The sequence below is a fragment of the Apaloderma vittatum genome, unplaced genomic scaffold (genome assembly GCF_000703405.1).
Source record: "Apaloderma vittatum isolate BGI_N311 unplaced genomic scaffold, ASM70340v1 scaffold12780, whole genome shotgun sequence".
NCBI lineage: Eukaryota > Metazoa > Chordata > Aves > Trogoniformes > Trogonidae > Apaloderma > Apaloderma vittatum.
In genome coordinates, this window is record NW_009692933.1 from 35,227 (window position 1) to 48,031 (window position 12,805).

The 12,805-nt window shown below is 39.5% G+C and overlaps 1 protein-coding gene across 1 annotated transcript in view; it reads left to right on the forward strand.

The window, feature by feature from the left end:
- Nucleotides 1-12,805, forward strand: part of FGD6 (FYVE, RhoGEF and PH domain containing 6) — a gene marked incomplete at its 5' end in the record, with an annotated part of 63,313 nt that overhangs the window by 28,090 nt on the left and 22,418 nt on the right. Inside the window, 3 exon segments of the mRNA XM_009874493.1 lie at nucleotides 5,520-5,671; nucleotides 6,522-6,678; nucleotides 7,891-7,978. Of these exon segments, the coding sequence (XP_009872795.1) occupies nucleotides 5,520-5,671; nucleotides 6,522-6,678; nucleotides 7,891-7,978 (397 nt within the window).

Genomic DNA, 12,805 nt, shown 5'->3' on the forward strand with positions numbered 1-12,805 from the left:
TTTTGTGTTTTTGCCAAACCCCACCACTCTCTGTGTTTTCCCATTCTTTTTGATTTTATTTTCTCTCTACTGCTACATTATGGGCAATGAGGCTTTCAGTCCAGCAAAGGAACGTGCTTTTGGGCATGCTTCCTTCTACTGCAAGGCTTAGCATATAACTCAGTGCTGTGTGAGCAAAGAAAGTCTTAGACCTGTGGCCTTTTGCCTCAGTCTTTAGATATGTGCTTCTGACATAGACCCTTCTTCTGTCCTTATGACTCTGAGAACAAGTAGGAGGTTGTTAGGAGGCACTTCTAAATTTTCTGCAGCCACAAGATCAGGCTTTTAAGGGAGAAGGCAGAGAAGAGGTCAAACATATTTCATTTTGTTTATTGTGTATCCTTTCAGACACACTTACAAGAGAGAGAAATTCTGGTTTAATATGTTTTCATTTGCAGAAGACAATTGGAAAATTATATACATATATGTATATGAGCTATCTGTAGTTTTATATATCTGTGAAAACTTAGACTATTTATGTATTGTAGCAAAATATTATGAAAAATAATTCATAGTAGATTTGGGAAAAGAATGTAATGGGAATATTGAGAAATAAAATAGCTATGGGTTTTCCAGCAAAGGAAGTCCTAAGCTCCAATCTTGGCTTACAACTGACTTTTTGTTTGGCTATGAAAAGTTCTCTAAACTTCTATCTCCTTTTTCTTCAATATTTGACCAGTCTGAAGTGAATATACTGATAAATTTGTAGTCTATTAGTGCTTTAGAATTGCTGATTGAGGCATTTAACAATGAATTGCAGCTGTAGTCATCTTATTGAGAAGGCTAGTGAAACAGTTTTGGTTTTGAGGGAAACATTGTTTTATTATGCAGCCTATTCCTTGAAATAATATTCTGGGAACATGTCACAGTCAAATAATTGGTTATTGTAAAAAATTAATTATCTTGTACTTTTAAAGACTCATAAATGACTCACTACCTGAGAAGAAAAGGTGTGGAACTGCTTGGCAGCTTTCCAGAGGCAATCTCCTATGTTTGAAAACTGTCACAATCCACAGTTTGTCATAGTCTTCATGAACTATCGCTTCTGTACCTTAACAGTTTATGGCTAATAATCTAACTCTAGTTAAGACTGCTTATTTGGATTTTAAATAATGTATTTATGAACTCTGCCGTAGCTGTGTTCCTAGCACTCGTGTTTACAGTTTGTCATGTATGGCAGCCTGGCTGTTCCCTGCAGAGTGAAACTTCCTCCCCTTCCCTCTTTCCTCCACCCCCCCTTGCTGTAAGATGCGTGTGTGTTCCTTGAAAAACGGCCAAGTGCAAATGTGTGGGGTTGTTTTTTTTTTTTTTCTTTAAATTAAACTGATATTTGAGTTATCTACAGGTGTATTTAGGAGAGAGTTGTGCCTCAGAGGAAGGGATGATGGCTTATTTTTGCTATGCTGGTGGCATGTCCTAGGAGAGCAGATCTGAGATGAACATTGGTTGAAGCCTTAGGAATAAAATTATGTGACTACATTTAGATCATGTGCTTCTTTTTCTTTCAGTTAAATTTACAGCAAGTTTTAATTTCATCCAATTGAATTTTTTTTTCATTTGGCAATTAGGTTCCTGAAGGTGCACTTAACCCAGGCAGCTGAGCAAGGGTTTAGTCTGGTCAGTACCTGTGTTTTTGGTTGACACCTAAACTTGTCCCATTGCTCCTTAGACCGATGCGGGCAGGTCGCTTCGTTGGGAATCCTCCTGTGGAAAGAATGGAGAGGGACTGTGAGTCAGGGCTTTTGCAGAGGGGAAGTGTGTGGGCTGATCCCAGATGATTCACAACGGGGTCAGAATTATTTCAGATATCATGGCCCTTTGCTTGTTTAAGGAAGCTGCGTTAAAGGAGGGGTGGAAGGAAGCCAAGCAGAGATGGTGGTATCCTCAAATATTGTTTAAAAACTGCACATCTCTAGGGGGAGTGTACACTAACAGGATAAATAAAATTCCCTAATCATTTTCAAGTTGGGTATGTTTTATCAGGCAATAATTCAGCAACAATTTGCACTTAGAAGCATTTAGAACTGCCTAAACTAGATTTTCATATGGATAAGTACCCAGTGGGATGCTTAGTCTAGAATAAACTAAGACTGTTTCTGGTGGTGAAGACAGTTGCCTTTGCCTGAGCAATCAGAAATGGTATATGAAGATTATTGGACCAGAATATAATATAGAATTAAAAACTGTAAATCAACATTTCAGAAAGTGTACAATAGCCTCCTCACTTCTGGAAAGAAAAACTATCTGGTAAGAAGCTGCGATGATTCTGTACAACTAGAATAATCTATTTTCTGCCATGCATCATATGAAACTTCTGTCTACAGTTGCAAATGGTGTTTTTCAGTGAAATAAGCACATTCATTTCAAAGCATTAAAAAGTTTTTAAGCACTTGTTTTTAATTAGAAAATCTCTCTTTAAAATTCACTGTAGTGGATTGTTGCATTGCTTCAAAGAGAATAATTTCAAGGACAACTCAGGTCTTTGAACAGACTGATGAAAGCAGTGCTCTTCAGCAGCGTTGCATGGTACTGTATGTTAAATATATTTGTAATATGAATCACTTTTTGCAGGTATATATAGATACTAGAGTAATGTATATATTATTTGCAACAGTGATTCTGTTTCTATTTAGCAGGGAACAGATTTAGTTTTAGAAGGAATTAGGTTCTGTCACTGTGTTAAATGGCTCTTACTGCAATTTCGAATTTCTAAGTTATTCACCTACTTGTGTAAAAAGTCCATATCTGAAAACCTTCCACTCTTTGGAGTGAAATTTCAGGATTTACTTTTTAAGTTAATGTGTTTTACAATTGGTAATTCAACTGGACTTATTCTATGTTTTGTCCTTGTGGACAAGAACTACTTTCTCAGAAGGCCAGTACGTCCAAGTGTAAACACTGTTAACTCCAACCTCTTTACTTTTGACTTTGCCTACCCCAAGTCTGCAGGCATGTGCTTTCTGCCTCCAGCTCTTAAGCTTATCTCAAGATGAACTTGTCATGACAGTTATTTCACACCCACTGCCAGGTTAAAAATAAATCTTAATATGATTACAGTGACAAATGCATTGTGCTGCTTTTGTAGTGAAGACCTGATAATTAAAAAAACGAGAAAAAGAAAGAAAGTGTTAGAAGTTTAGCTCTTTTGTTGTTTAGCAGGCTGGTTTGTATCATTTGAAGGCTTCACATTATCTTTCTTCCCTGTGTTTACTCTCTGCAGGGCTTTCTTAATTTACTCAGTTGTGGAGGGAGACAGAAGGGGTGATGAAATGAAGTTTTGGGTGGCTGTTTTAGTAATAGAGTCTTTCATGGTTTGATCCAAAGCCTGGTGAAGCTGGTGGACTTTGGATCAAGCTAGATGGAAAACCAAATCTGTATTTGGAAAGCATCCTGCAGACCCTTTGAATGCTCTATCTAGAAGTTAAATAAATGCTCTTAACTACAAATGACATTCCTGTCTTATCTACTGGTGCTTAAACCTGGCTCCCTGCTCTCCTTTTATTGTTTGGTCAGGGTAAAGCCTGGGTTGCTGATTACACTTCAGACAAAACTGCTTTTCTTTTCATCGTGCAAGTATACTGCCTTACAACATTCAGACAAAATTCTTGTTTCATCCTATGGCAAAGTACATAAAGTATATTGTGTGTGCATGCGATTGGGAGGGGAATATTATCATAATATGATGATGCATTTTGCATGAAGCTTTCCAGAATGCCTCATTTGAGCTTTTGCCATTGTAATTCCATGTATCATTTCAGTGTTAAGCAATGCCCTAGGGTCAGGAAAACCCATAAGATGCAGCTGGTAGTTAACCTACGTGTCACTAGTCTGCACAGAGGATGTAAAACAGAACATTTCCATATGAATAACGCCATCTGTTTTTTAACTCTCTTGCATTTAGTTCTCAGCCTTCCCCCATGACAGCTATCGCCCTGTATCTCCTTTCAGTTTCTTGTCATAACTGCCCAGTCACAGCCTTCATGACCCAGAAGGTCACAAAGCCAGAAAGTGTGTCTGGAGCTTATGCTGCCAAGAGCTGATGTAATGAAGAGAGAGGGCAGGGGAAAGTTGAGGCTTAAGTTTGAGAGACCCTAAATAGTGCCAGATGCTGAACTGATGAGATGGCTGGTAAGACCTGTAGTAGTAGACCTGGGGAGGGAGAAAGAGAGGATTTAATTTTTTTTCGCCCTCAACCGAGGACCTTACAGATTTGCAAAGGCAGGTGTGGACAGTTATGCACAAGTAGTAGATCTGGGGAGGGAGAAAGAGAGGACTTAATTTTTTAATTTTTTTTCGCCCTCAACCGAGGACCTTACAGATTTGCAAAGGCAGGTGTGGACAGTTATGCACATTTAAAATACAACTCAGCATTGTACTTAGGAACATGCTGTGGGTCACATTCTTCAGGATACAGGTAGACTGTGCACAAGTTACCAGGTTTCAGAAGACTGCAGATTTAAAAAGAGCTATTATGGATTGTCTTTTTTTCCGCTGTTGCTCAAATTCAAGCGAGACACGGTAATACAATGCGCCATCTAATTTAGATTTTCTTTTTTGTCAGTTTAGACAATGTTGTTTTTCAAGTGAAGATGCTAAACTGCTAACCATTTTGAAAATTTTGTTTGCATATGGTTAGGGAAAATAGCTTATGTAATGGATACAGAGGTTCAGTATGGATACAATTCTCACAATACTGACTTGTGTGGAGCCAAGATTTTAGTTCTAAATAGTTTAATCAGGATGAGTAAGCTTCAGTTCTGTCCTATTGAGAGCTAGTTATAGCATAAAAATGCTATAAGAAGATCCTTCAAGTGTAAGCAGGGTTTTCCTCCTCCCTGTAAATGTTTTGAAGGTCCCAATGCTATTTTTGATCACTGTTAACATTTGAAATCTCCTGGTTCCCATATGTTATTCCAGTATCTTTTTGTTAGATGTTAATTTTCTGGTATATAGAAGAGCTGCTACCTATAGTAATTTTTTGTGACCCTACATTTTTATCCAAGAGGCACATCTTTCAAAAGGGCATTTGTGGATGACTTATGAAAACTAGTATGATTTTAAAATAAGATATTGTGATTGTGTTAACTGATAGAACATTTTTGCTTTTTGGCCCAAATATTAACAAGAAGATACTCAAGGTTGCACACACCCTTGCAGATACAGGTTTTCCCCCCCACCCTCCCCGCCCTTAGTTCCCTCATACTTCTTAAGAGCACGTTATAAAAATAATGAACAACTACATTATGCATACAGGAGCAAGAAAGTAAAGCTCCAGCGTCAAACCAAAGGGATTAAGGCAGTCCCAGGGGAGTAAGTTGAAGCTGCAAAGAAACCTAACCCAGATGGTACCCGCCTTGCCTTGGGTAATAGGGAGCAGTGCCTGGAATGCCTGCAGAGAGAATGCTGTTGTCTGTGTTGGTGCTTTGAAGGCTTGTTCGCTCATGGGAAGGGGGTTTTCTGTCCTCTTTGTACTCTGGCAGGATTTCCGGGACGCTGTGGCACATGCCTCTAGGCAGCTTGGAAAGCCGGTGATTGAGGACAGAATCCTGAATCAGATCCTGTACTACCTACCTCAGCTGTACGAACTCAATCGGGACCTCCTGAGGGAACTGGAAGAGCGATTATCTCACTGGTGACTATCAATGAAGGGGATACCAATGCTTTGATGTCGTTGAAATGTATCTGTGGGGCTTCTGCGACTCCGCGTGACCGCGGTTTGACTCTTGTTTGGGTTTCACGTGCCTTCTTAAATGACAGGATTGACTTTGAAGGCACGGGAAGTAATTCTCTGTTCAGATGCACTTTTTGCCAACTGTGAAAATTTAGATGTGTCCAGAAGGCGTGTCAATACGTGTTGTTAGCAATCAACACTTTTTAATTTAAAATTTAATTTTTAATTGAAAGCACTGGTCCCTGCATGGGCATGATAAGTGGACTGATTTCATTAGAGGAGGTGGTGGCTGCCCTGAAGACCAGTCTGCATTTTAAAGGTAGCTGAGATCTACTAACCAGACTCAGCGCTGATTGACAGCCACAGTCCCATTGAAGTCCATTCTCAGTTACACCAGTGGGCGGATTTAAATCAGCTGCACAAAGCCTACTGACAGAGGCACTGAAATAGGTAAAGACTGTAATCCCATGCTGGTTCGTAAGAGAAATTGTTATTAAGGAGACTGCATCTGGAAGTTTGAAGATCTGTCTTCTCAGAAACCCAGCTTGTACTAAAGTCTTTGAATGGTTCGAGATCGTTTAAAACTGTGAATTAAGTGGTTGTCATTGAACTCTGAATTAATATGTAGCAGTGTGCCTGGAAAAGTTTTTAGAGTAGCTACTGAGATAGATGCCTATCTGCTAAACTGTAAGCTTTTTGTTCAGAACATAAACTGACACATCTTACTGTGGAAAAAAAGAGATGTTTTGCTGTAGGGTTAAGATGTGCACTCCTTTTGGCTCTTTCTCATTGCTCTGTTTTTTGTTTCTAGGCTTGAACATCAAAGAATTGCTGATATATTTGTTAAAAAGGGTCCCTACTTAAAGATGTATTCAACTTACATCAAAGAATTTGATAAAAATGTTGCACTCTTAGATGAACAATGTAAGAAGAATGCGGGTTTTGCTTCAGTAGTCAAAGACTTTGAGGTACTGTAGCCTTTTGTAAGATATATCCTATTTTGTCATTTTTCAGCAGTTGTGATCCTTCATAAGACTTTAGAGGCTACTCAATTTTTTGGTTGTTTGTGGTTGTTTTGCTGCAGTCCTTGCTTGAAACTTAGTAGGGTGGAAAGAAGTAAATTAAAATGTTGTGAAGTAACTAGTGATTTTGGCTACCACTGTGAGATATGATAAAGGACCTTGATTCTTCAGAAGATGCAGCACTTGCTACAAATTATATCAAAGACATGTCAACAAAATCTCCATCTGCTTTTTTTAGTTTTGTCTCTTGATTGTGCTATGCACTGATTAACTGTGCTATTTTAACCAAGTTGATTTCTCTGCCACATTGTAGGGCAGTAGCTTACTCATGGGAATAGTGTTTCATTTCAGTTGGAAAAGTAAAAAAGCTGATTTTCTCATCTGCATATTTCTAGAAGTTTCAAGCCCAGCACATACAGCGATCAGATGAAAGCTGATTCATGTCTCTAAAGAGCATTGCCAGATTTTTACATAACTCCCTTAAAACAAATCAAAGAGGTGCAAGCTCCCTAAGCACATGATCCACGCAAACTGTGAATTTGTCTCCTATTACACGGGCTTCCCCCTGGATTAATCCTGGCTCTGTTTGCTTAACAAGTGGTTCGAAATACTTAGAGTGGGCAAAGGAAGAGCTTGACATAAAACTAGCAAAGACAAGAAGCAGACAAGAGGCCTTTTGAAGGATTCGGTGTTTCAGATGCACGTTATTTGGAATCCTAACTCAAGTTAATTAACATTTTTGAAGCATGGATTTTTAATTCCATGTTGTCTTTAGAGGTGTGGATTAGTTAAAACTTCTGCAGCGAGCGCTGCTGTCTTCTCTGCCTTTCTGCCTAATGGACACCGACAGCGATTACAAAGGAGCACGTTGCCCTTGTCGCCGGTTTTTCCTTTATTTCTGGGAAGCTTCACCTCTCTTCCTCATGAGCAAAAGCACCTGTTCCGAATCCACAGAGTATGAGTGCTCACCAACGTCTTTTAACACATGATTAATTTTGCATGCAGTCTTCCACTTGGAAATGCTTGCTCTGTAGCTGCCGTTTAACACCTGTTGAAGATAAAGCTTACTCCGTGTAATTGGCAACTGTAGGTATGTTTTCTTTTCCTGGAACTCTTGACTGCCACAGAATTGATACTTATTTTGGATGTTTCTCTCAGATGAGCCCTCGCTGTGCTAGTCTGGCCCTCAAGCACTATCTCCTCAAGCCAGTTCAGAGGATTCCCCAATACAGGCTCCTGTTGACAGGTATGGTCAAGCTCTTTTGCAGCCTTAAGATTCCAGTCTTCGCATGTCTCAGGAAACTTGTTTTCATGTGGTTTTATCCATCTGGAAAGTATGTTTGTCTGACTTCAGATATGTGAAGCTTTTTTTTTTATTTAAAAACAGGGCATGGGTTTAGAGGCTTTCTTTGTTAACAGTGATTGCAATAAGATACATAAGCAAGGTGCTAATATTCCCAACACTGGTGTGATCTCTAATGGTACATTCAGCAGTACTTGGAAAACATGAAACCTGGGGTGTTTTTTCATTTTTTTTCTTGTGGTAATAGAAGCCAGTAATTTCCTTAGAGGGCTGGAATGCTCCTGTTTTGCTTTGTGGGTTTTTTATTTGGTTAGTTTGGGGTTTTTTGTTTGTGTTTTGGGGTTTTTTGGGGGGTGAGGGCTTTTTATTTTTTAATGAAGGAAAAAGGTATTATGGAAAATCGGAGCTTAGAAAGAAGTGAAAGATGTCTATGCAACTGTGAACTTCTGTGAGTAACTTTTCCATTTCTTCTCCACCCAGGTGTTTTGTCTGTGAAATCCATTCTCTTTTAAAGACAAAACACATGTTTTTAGTGTAAGTGCTTAAAGCTTGTTACAGGGGCATTGTAGGCTGAAGAGCTGTCTCAGGACTAGGAAATCTGGGCTCTATACCCTGCTTGGGCACTGGCGTGCTTGGGTGACCTTGAGCAAGTCCTCTCCCTGATTTTTCTCTCTGCTGTCACAGGAGGGCAATGACAGAGGCCTCCTTTGTGAAGTATTTTGGGATGTGTTTGTTGTTAGAGGGGGATGGCTCCTATAAGGATTTGGAAATACTTAAGGCATTGTTTTTTAAAGCCGTTGCCTCTTGATGAGCAATTTAAAAATAGCCTCTGTTTATGTAGTAACTGCAAAATAAAATGCTCTGTGACCTTTTTTTTGGCTCTGCAGAAGCTCGTTGGCATTTCCCCAGCAAGTACTTGGACAAGTGATGCTGTGGGAGATGCAGACCTAAGTGTTATTCAGCAGTTACCAAGTTATTAATGTTGACTGTTTTCATTTTAATAATCTTATTAAATTCACAGGTGTTGAAAAAAAGTTGAAAAAAAGTGACTCTAAATTGATTAAATCAAACCATAAAATGGCATTTTGGAATTTGCTTTATTTTAAAAGGATACTGATGTAGGCCATGGTATATATGCTTGTTATACCCTCTAAAATCAGTGGACCTTTGGATAAATCCAAAGGTTTTCATTAAACACACTGAACAGAGGATCAGCATGGAGTAAATGCCATTGTCAATATATGTAGCGAAGTGAGAGATGTCAGGGGTGAATGGCACTGAGACAAAACTCAGACATTGAAGGGAAATTCCTCATGATCATTAGCTGACCTTGTGTCTGGGACAAGCTGGTTTAGACCTGAAAAGACCCATTCTGTGGTGATGAGGATTGCTGCAGGTGTCCAGAGTCTGCAGACCTTGCTTTGGCTGCCCAGCTTTAAATACACCTGCAAATGCAAATGAAATAAGATTGCAATGCTGGCTGTTGATTTAGAAAAGTAATTTTCTGTCGTTCTGTGGAAGCAATAAAAGAGGTCAGACTAAGAATTTAATTATGCTGGGGCTGGGGAGTGCTTTTTTGGATCTGTTTCATTTTCAGTCTGTTCAATCTATTACGCATTTCTGCTGTCCTTGAGATTCTCACTCTTCCATATCTCTGAGGATGACCCATCTGCTCTGCTACCTTCCAGCAGCTCCGTGAGCTGTCTCTATATAAACTCGTGCTGCAAAACGTTTGGAGGCTACGCAAAGTATTTGAATCTACTGTAGGAGTGGGCAAGGCACATCGACACAGCAGCCGCCTGGCCAAAAATGGGGGGATCTGTTGGATGAGGAAAGAGGGGGTGAAGGGAAGGAAGAGAGCAGGGGAGTGAAAATCATCCAGGAAACCAAACTGCAAGGCCTGAGTCAGCAGGGATTTCTTCCTATTTAGTTGTTGTGTGTCAGTGGGGCGGCTTTGTACTGGTAACCTGCTGCTCCATGGTCACATCAGAAGGTTGTTGCTGTGCTTTGAAGTGGAGGTACTTTTGTGCTAACAAAGGCAGGAGCAGGTGGACTCAGTAAATCAGCCAAAGGAGAGGCACAGCTCAGCTGTGTTTCTGTTTAATTATACAGCTTCTCCAGTCCAGCGAGGGGACTTCCACTTCTCCGCATGCTGGTCCTGAGCTCTACAGAGCAAATACAAGAGATGGGTTTTTTGGGAGGTTAATTAGAGGCCTCTGATTTCCAGCAGAAATGAAGGAGCGGCGATTCTCTCATTCCAAAAACCTCTAATTTGAGTAGAGATGACTTGAGAGTACAATATGAACAGGCATTTCACTGTCATAGTGTAATCCTCTGTCCTCTTTTTATCAGCATAAGGTTGGCGAAGAGAGAGTCTTTTATTATCCTTAACAGGAGCGTAGTATGGGGAGGCTGAGGGCAATGAGAAATAAGCCTTTGAGCACACTATTCCTTTGCAGGTTGAAATAGAGTTGTCAGACTTGAGGCCAAGTACGTGTTGGGGAATGATTGCTCTGAGTTTAACTTAATTAAATTAGACAACTTGAGACATAAAGCAGTTAATGAAGCAGAAGAGAATTTTAGCAGGAGGAGTGATAGTCATGCCCCCAGCAAGAACAAAGTTTGCTGGCTGCTGTCAGGTAGAAGCAGGGCATTCGGAAATTTTGTTCATCACAGAAAGAGTACTTATGTGCTTTTGTGTTAATTTTTGTTGTGTGCTGCGGTACCAGCAGAGTTAGGAATTTTAATTTCTAAGTCTGCCTTTCTCAAGGTATGCTTAAGACCTTCCTAGTCTGAACAAACAAAGCACATTTCAGAGGGGAAGCTTTTTTTTGGCAAAGACAGTAGATCCCATTCCACCTTAGTATTTGACTTCTGTATTTATTTTATCTAGGAATATTTTTGCAGAGTTTTTACTGAAACGTTATTCATGTCTGTGAAATCCACTTGTCTGTATAGTTTAAGCCAGTACCTCCAGAAAGCTGTTGCAAGCACAGAATTTCCAGTGTGTATTCACAGAAGATACTAAAATCACTTGTTCTGATGGTTCTCTGGAGCTGAGTGTTTGCTGTGAACTGAGGTCCACTTACCAGGTATATATAGAGAGTATTAAGCTGAAAATTATGTATTTATCACTTCCAGGATTTTACAGTTACATTAAAATCTTCTCTATTTCTGATGGTATCATTTAAAATGCTAAAATATATCTATCCAAAGAATGGTTTTGAGTCATAGGAAGTGGTGTTATTTTAGGGAACATGTTGTAAAGTGTGAGTATGCCAGCAAAGAGTTAGTTCCCATGTTGGGTCTCTGGTTTTAAGTTTCCAGTGCAATTACTTTGGGTATTAAATTAGATGTCTCCATGTGCTGTGGACAATTTCTTAGAGTGCTACCAGGACCTCTGTAGATGAGTAAATTTTACCCGCCTCACCTCTTGTTCCCAGCCTGTAGAGGTGAGTGTATGTGAACTCTTCGAAGTTACTTTCAAAACACCTCCTGCTGATTTTTTTTTTTATTTCCTCTCGCAGCAGCTTCTTCCCACCATAACCCAATGTGAAGCAAGGTGAACTTTTGGTTTTAATGGAATATGTGTCCTAAATATTGCACTAGAATGTCTGGTAGCTACTACAGCACAAGATCTTGAGGGATGTGAAGGATGCAGTATTGCTGGAGTGTAGCTGGAGAGGTTTCGGTGCCAAAAGATCAGGCACTGACCAGCGCCTGATAATGATCAGACAAAACTTCAAGGAGAGCAGAGAGCTGTGGGTGTTCCCATGCCTGAGCCTGCCAGACCTCCCAGCGTTCCCTCCCCGCTTCCCTGCAGGAGTCCCCAGACAGTTCCTCTTCATTCACCCCAACCTGCTCTTCGTGCTTCCCCTTGGATTCTCCCTTAGGTCTTTGCCAAAATTAAAATCTCAATGCCAAATATTTTTCTTCCCGTACTTTTGTTTTTCTCAAAGCTTTCATTAACTAAGACAAGATTTCTCACTCTTCCTAGCATTCTTACTGCAGCAACGTATTTCATAATTCCTTTTATTTTTTGGTTTGGTTTTTTTTTTTACATAAGGAAGAGATTACAATACACTGAGTGGTCTCTAAGGGGCATGTATGAAGCAAGACATCTTTTAAAGGCAGGAACAATTGGCTCCCAATGCTTCTTGAGTAAAAGGATGAATCTGGGCAGGGCAAGCATATGGGAGTTGAATTACTTCCCTCCTACACGAAACTGCGTACAACTGCGAAGCTAAAATTGAACACTTGCTGGATCACATATTTTTGTGATCACACAGATAAGATTCTGGCAGATCTACTGAAAACTAAATACCTTGCTTAAAAGATAGTTATTAATCAGTATATGTTGTTATTATCCATCTATTGTGTATATTTCATTGACAGTTTCTGATTTTATTTCTTTCAATTCTAAGCAGTTCAAAGCTGTAGCTTGTAGAAATGGGTGGTTTATTTTTTACTGAGGATATATATCAATCTTTGACATAATATTGTACTCTTTGGTGAACTAGATACTTGACCAGGGAATGGAAACTGCAGGGGGATGTTTTATGATATAGTCATGCATTTAGAGTTAATTTTAGCTAAGTAAAATAGTTTTTAAAATTACCAAGACTTAAATAGATTGAGGGTGCCATCTCGTGGTCGAGGAACTAAATTTCTAGTTGAAATTAAGACTGTGAGCATTGAAGGAGGTATAATACTTTTATTATTGAAAAATATTAATCATGATCAGATCTTCTGTAATGCACTACTTTTTTT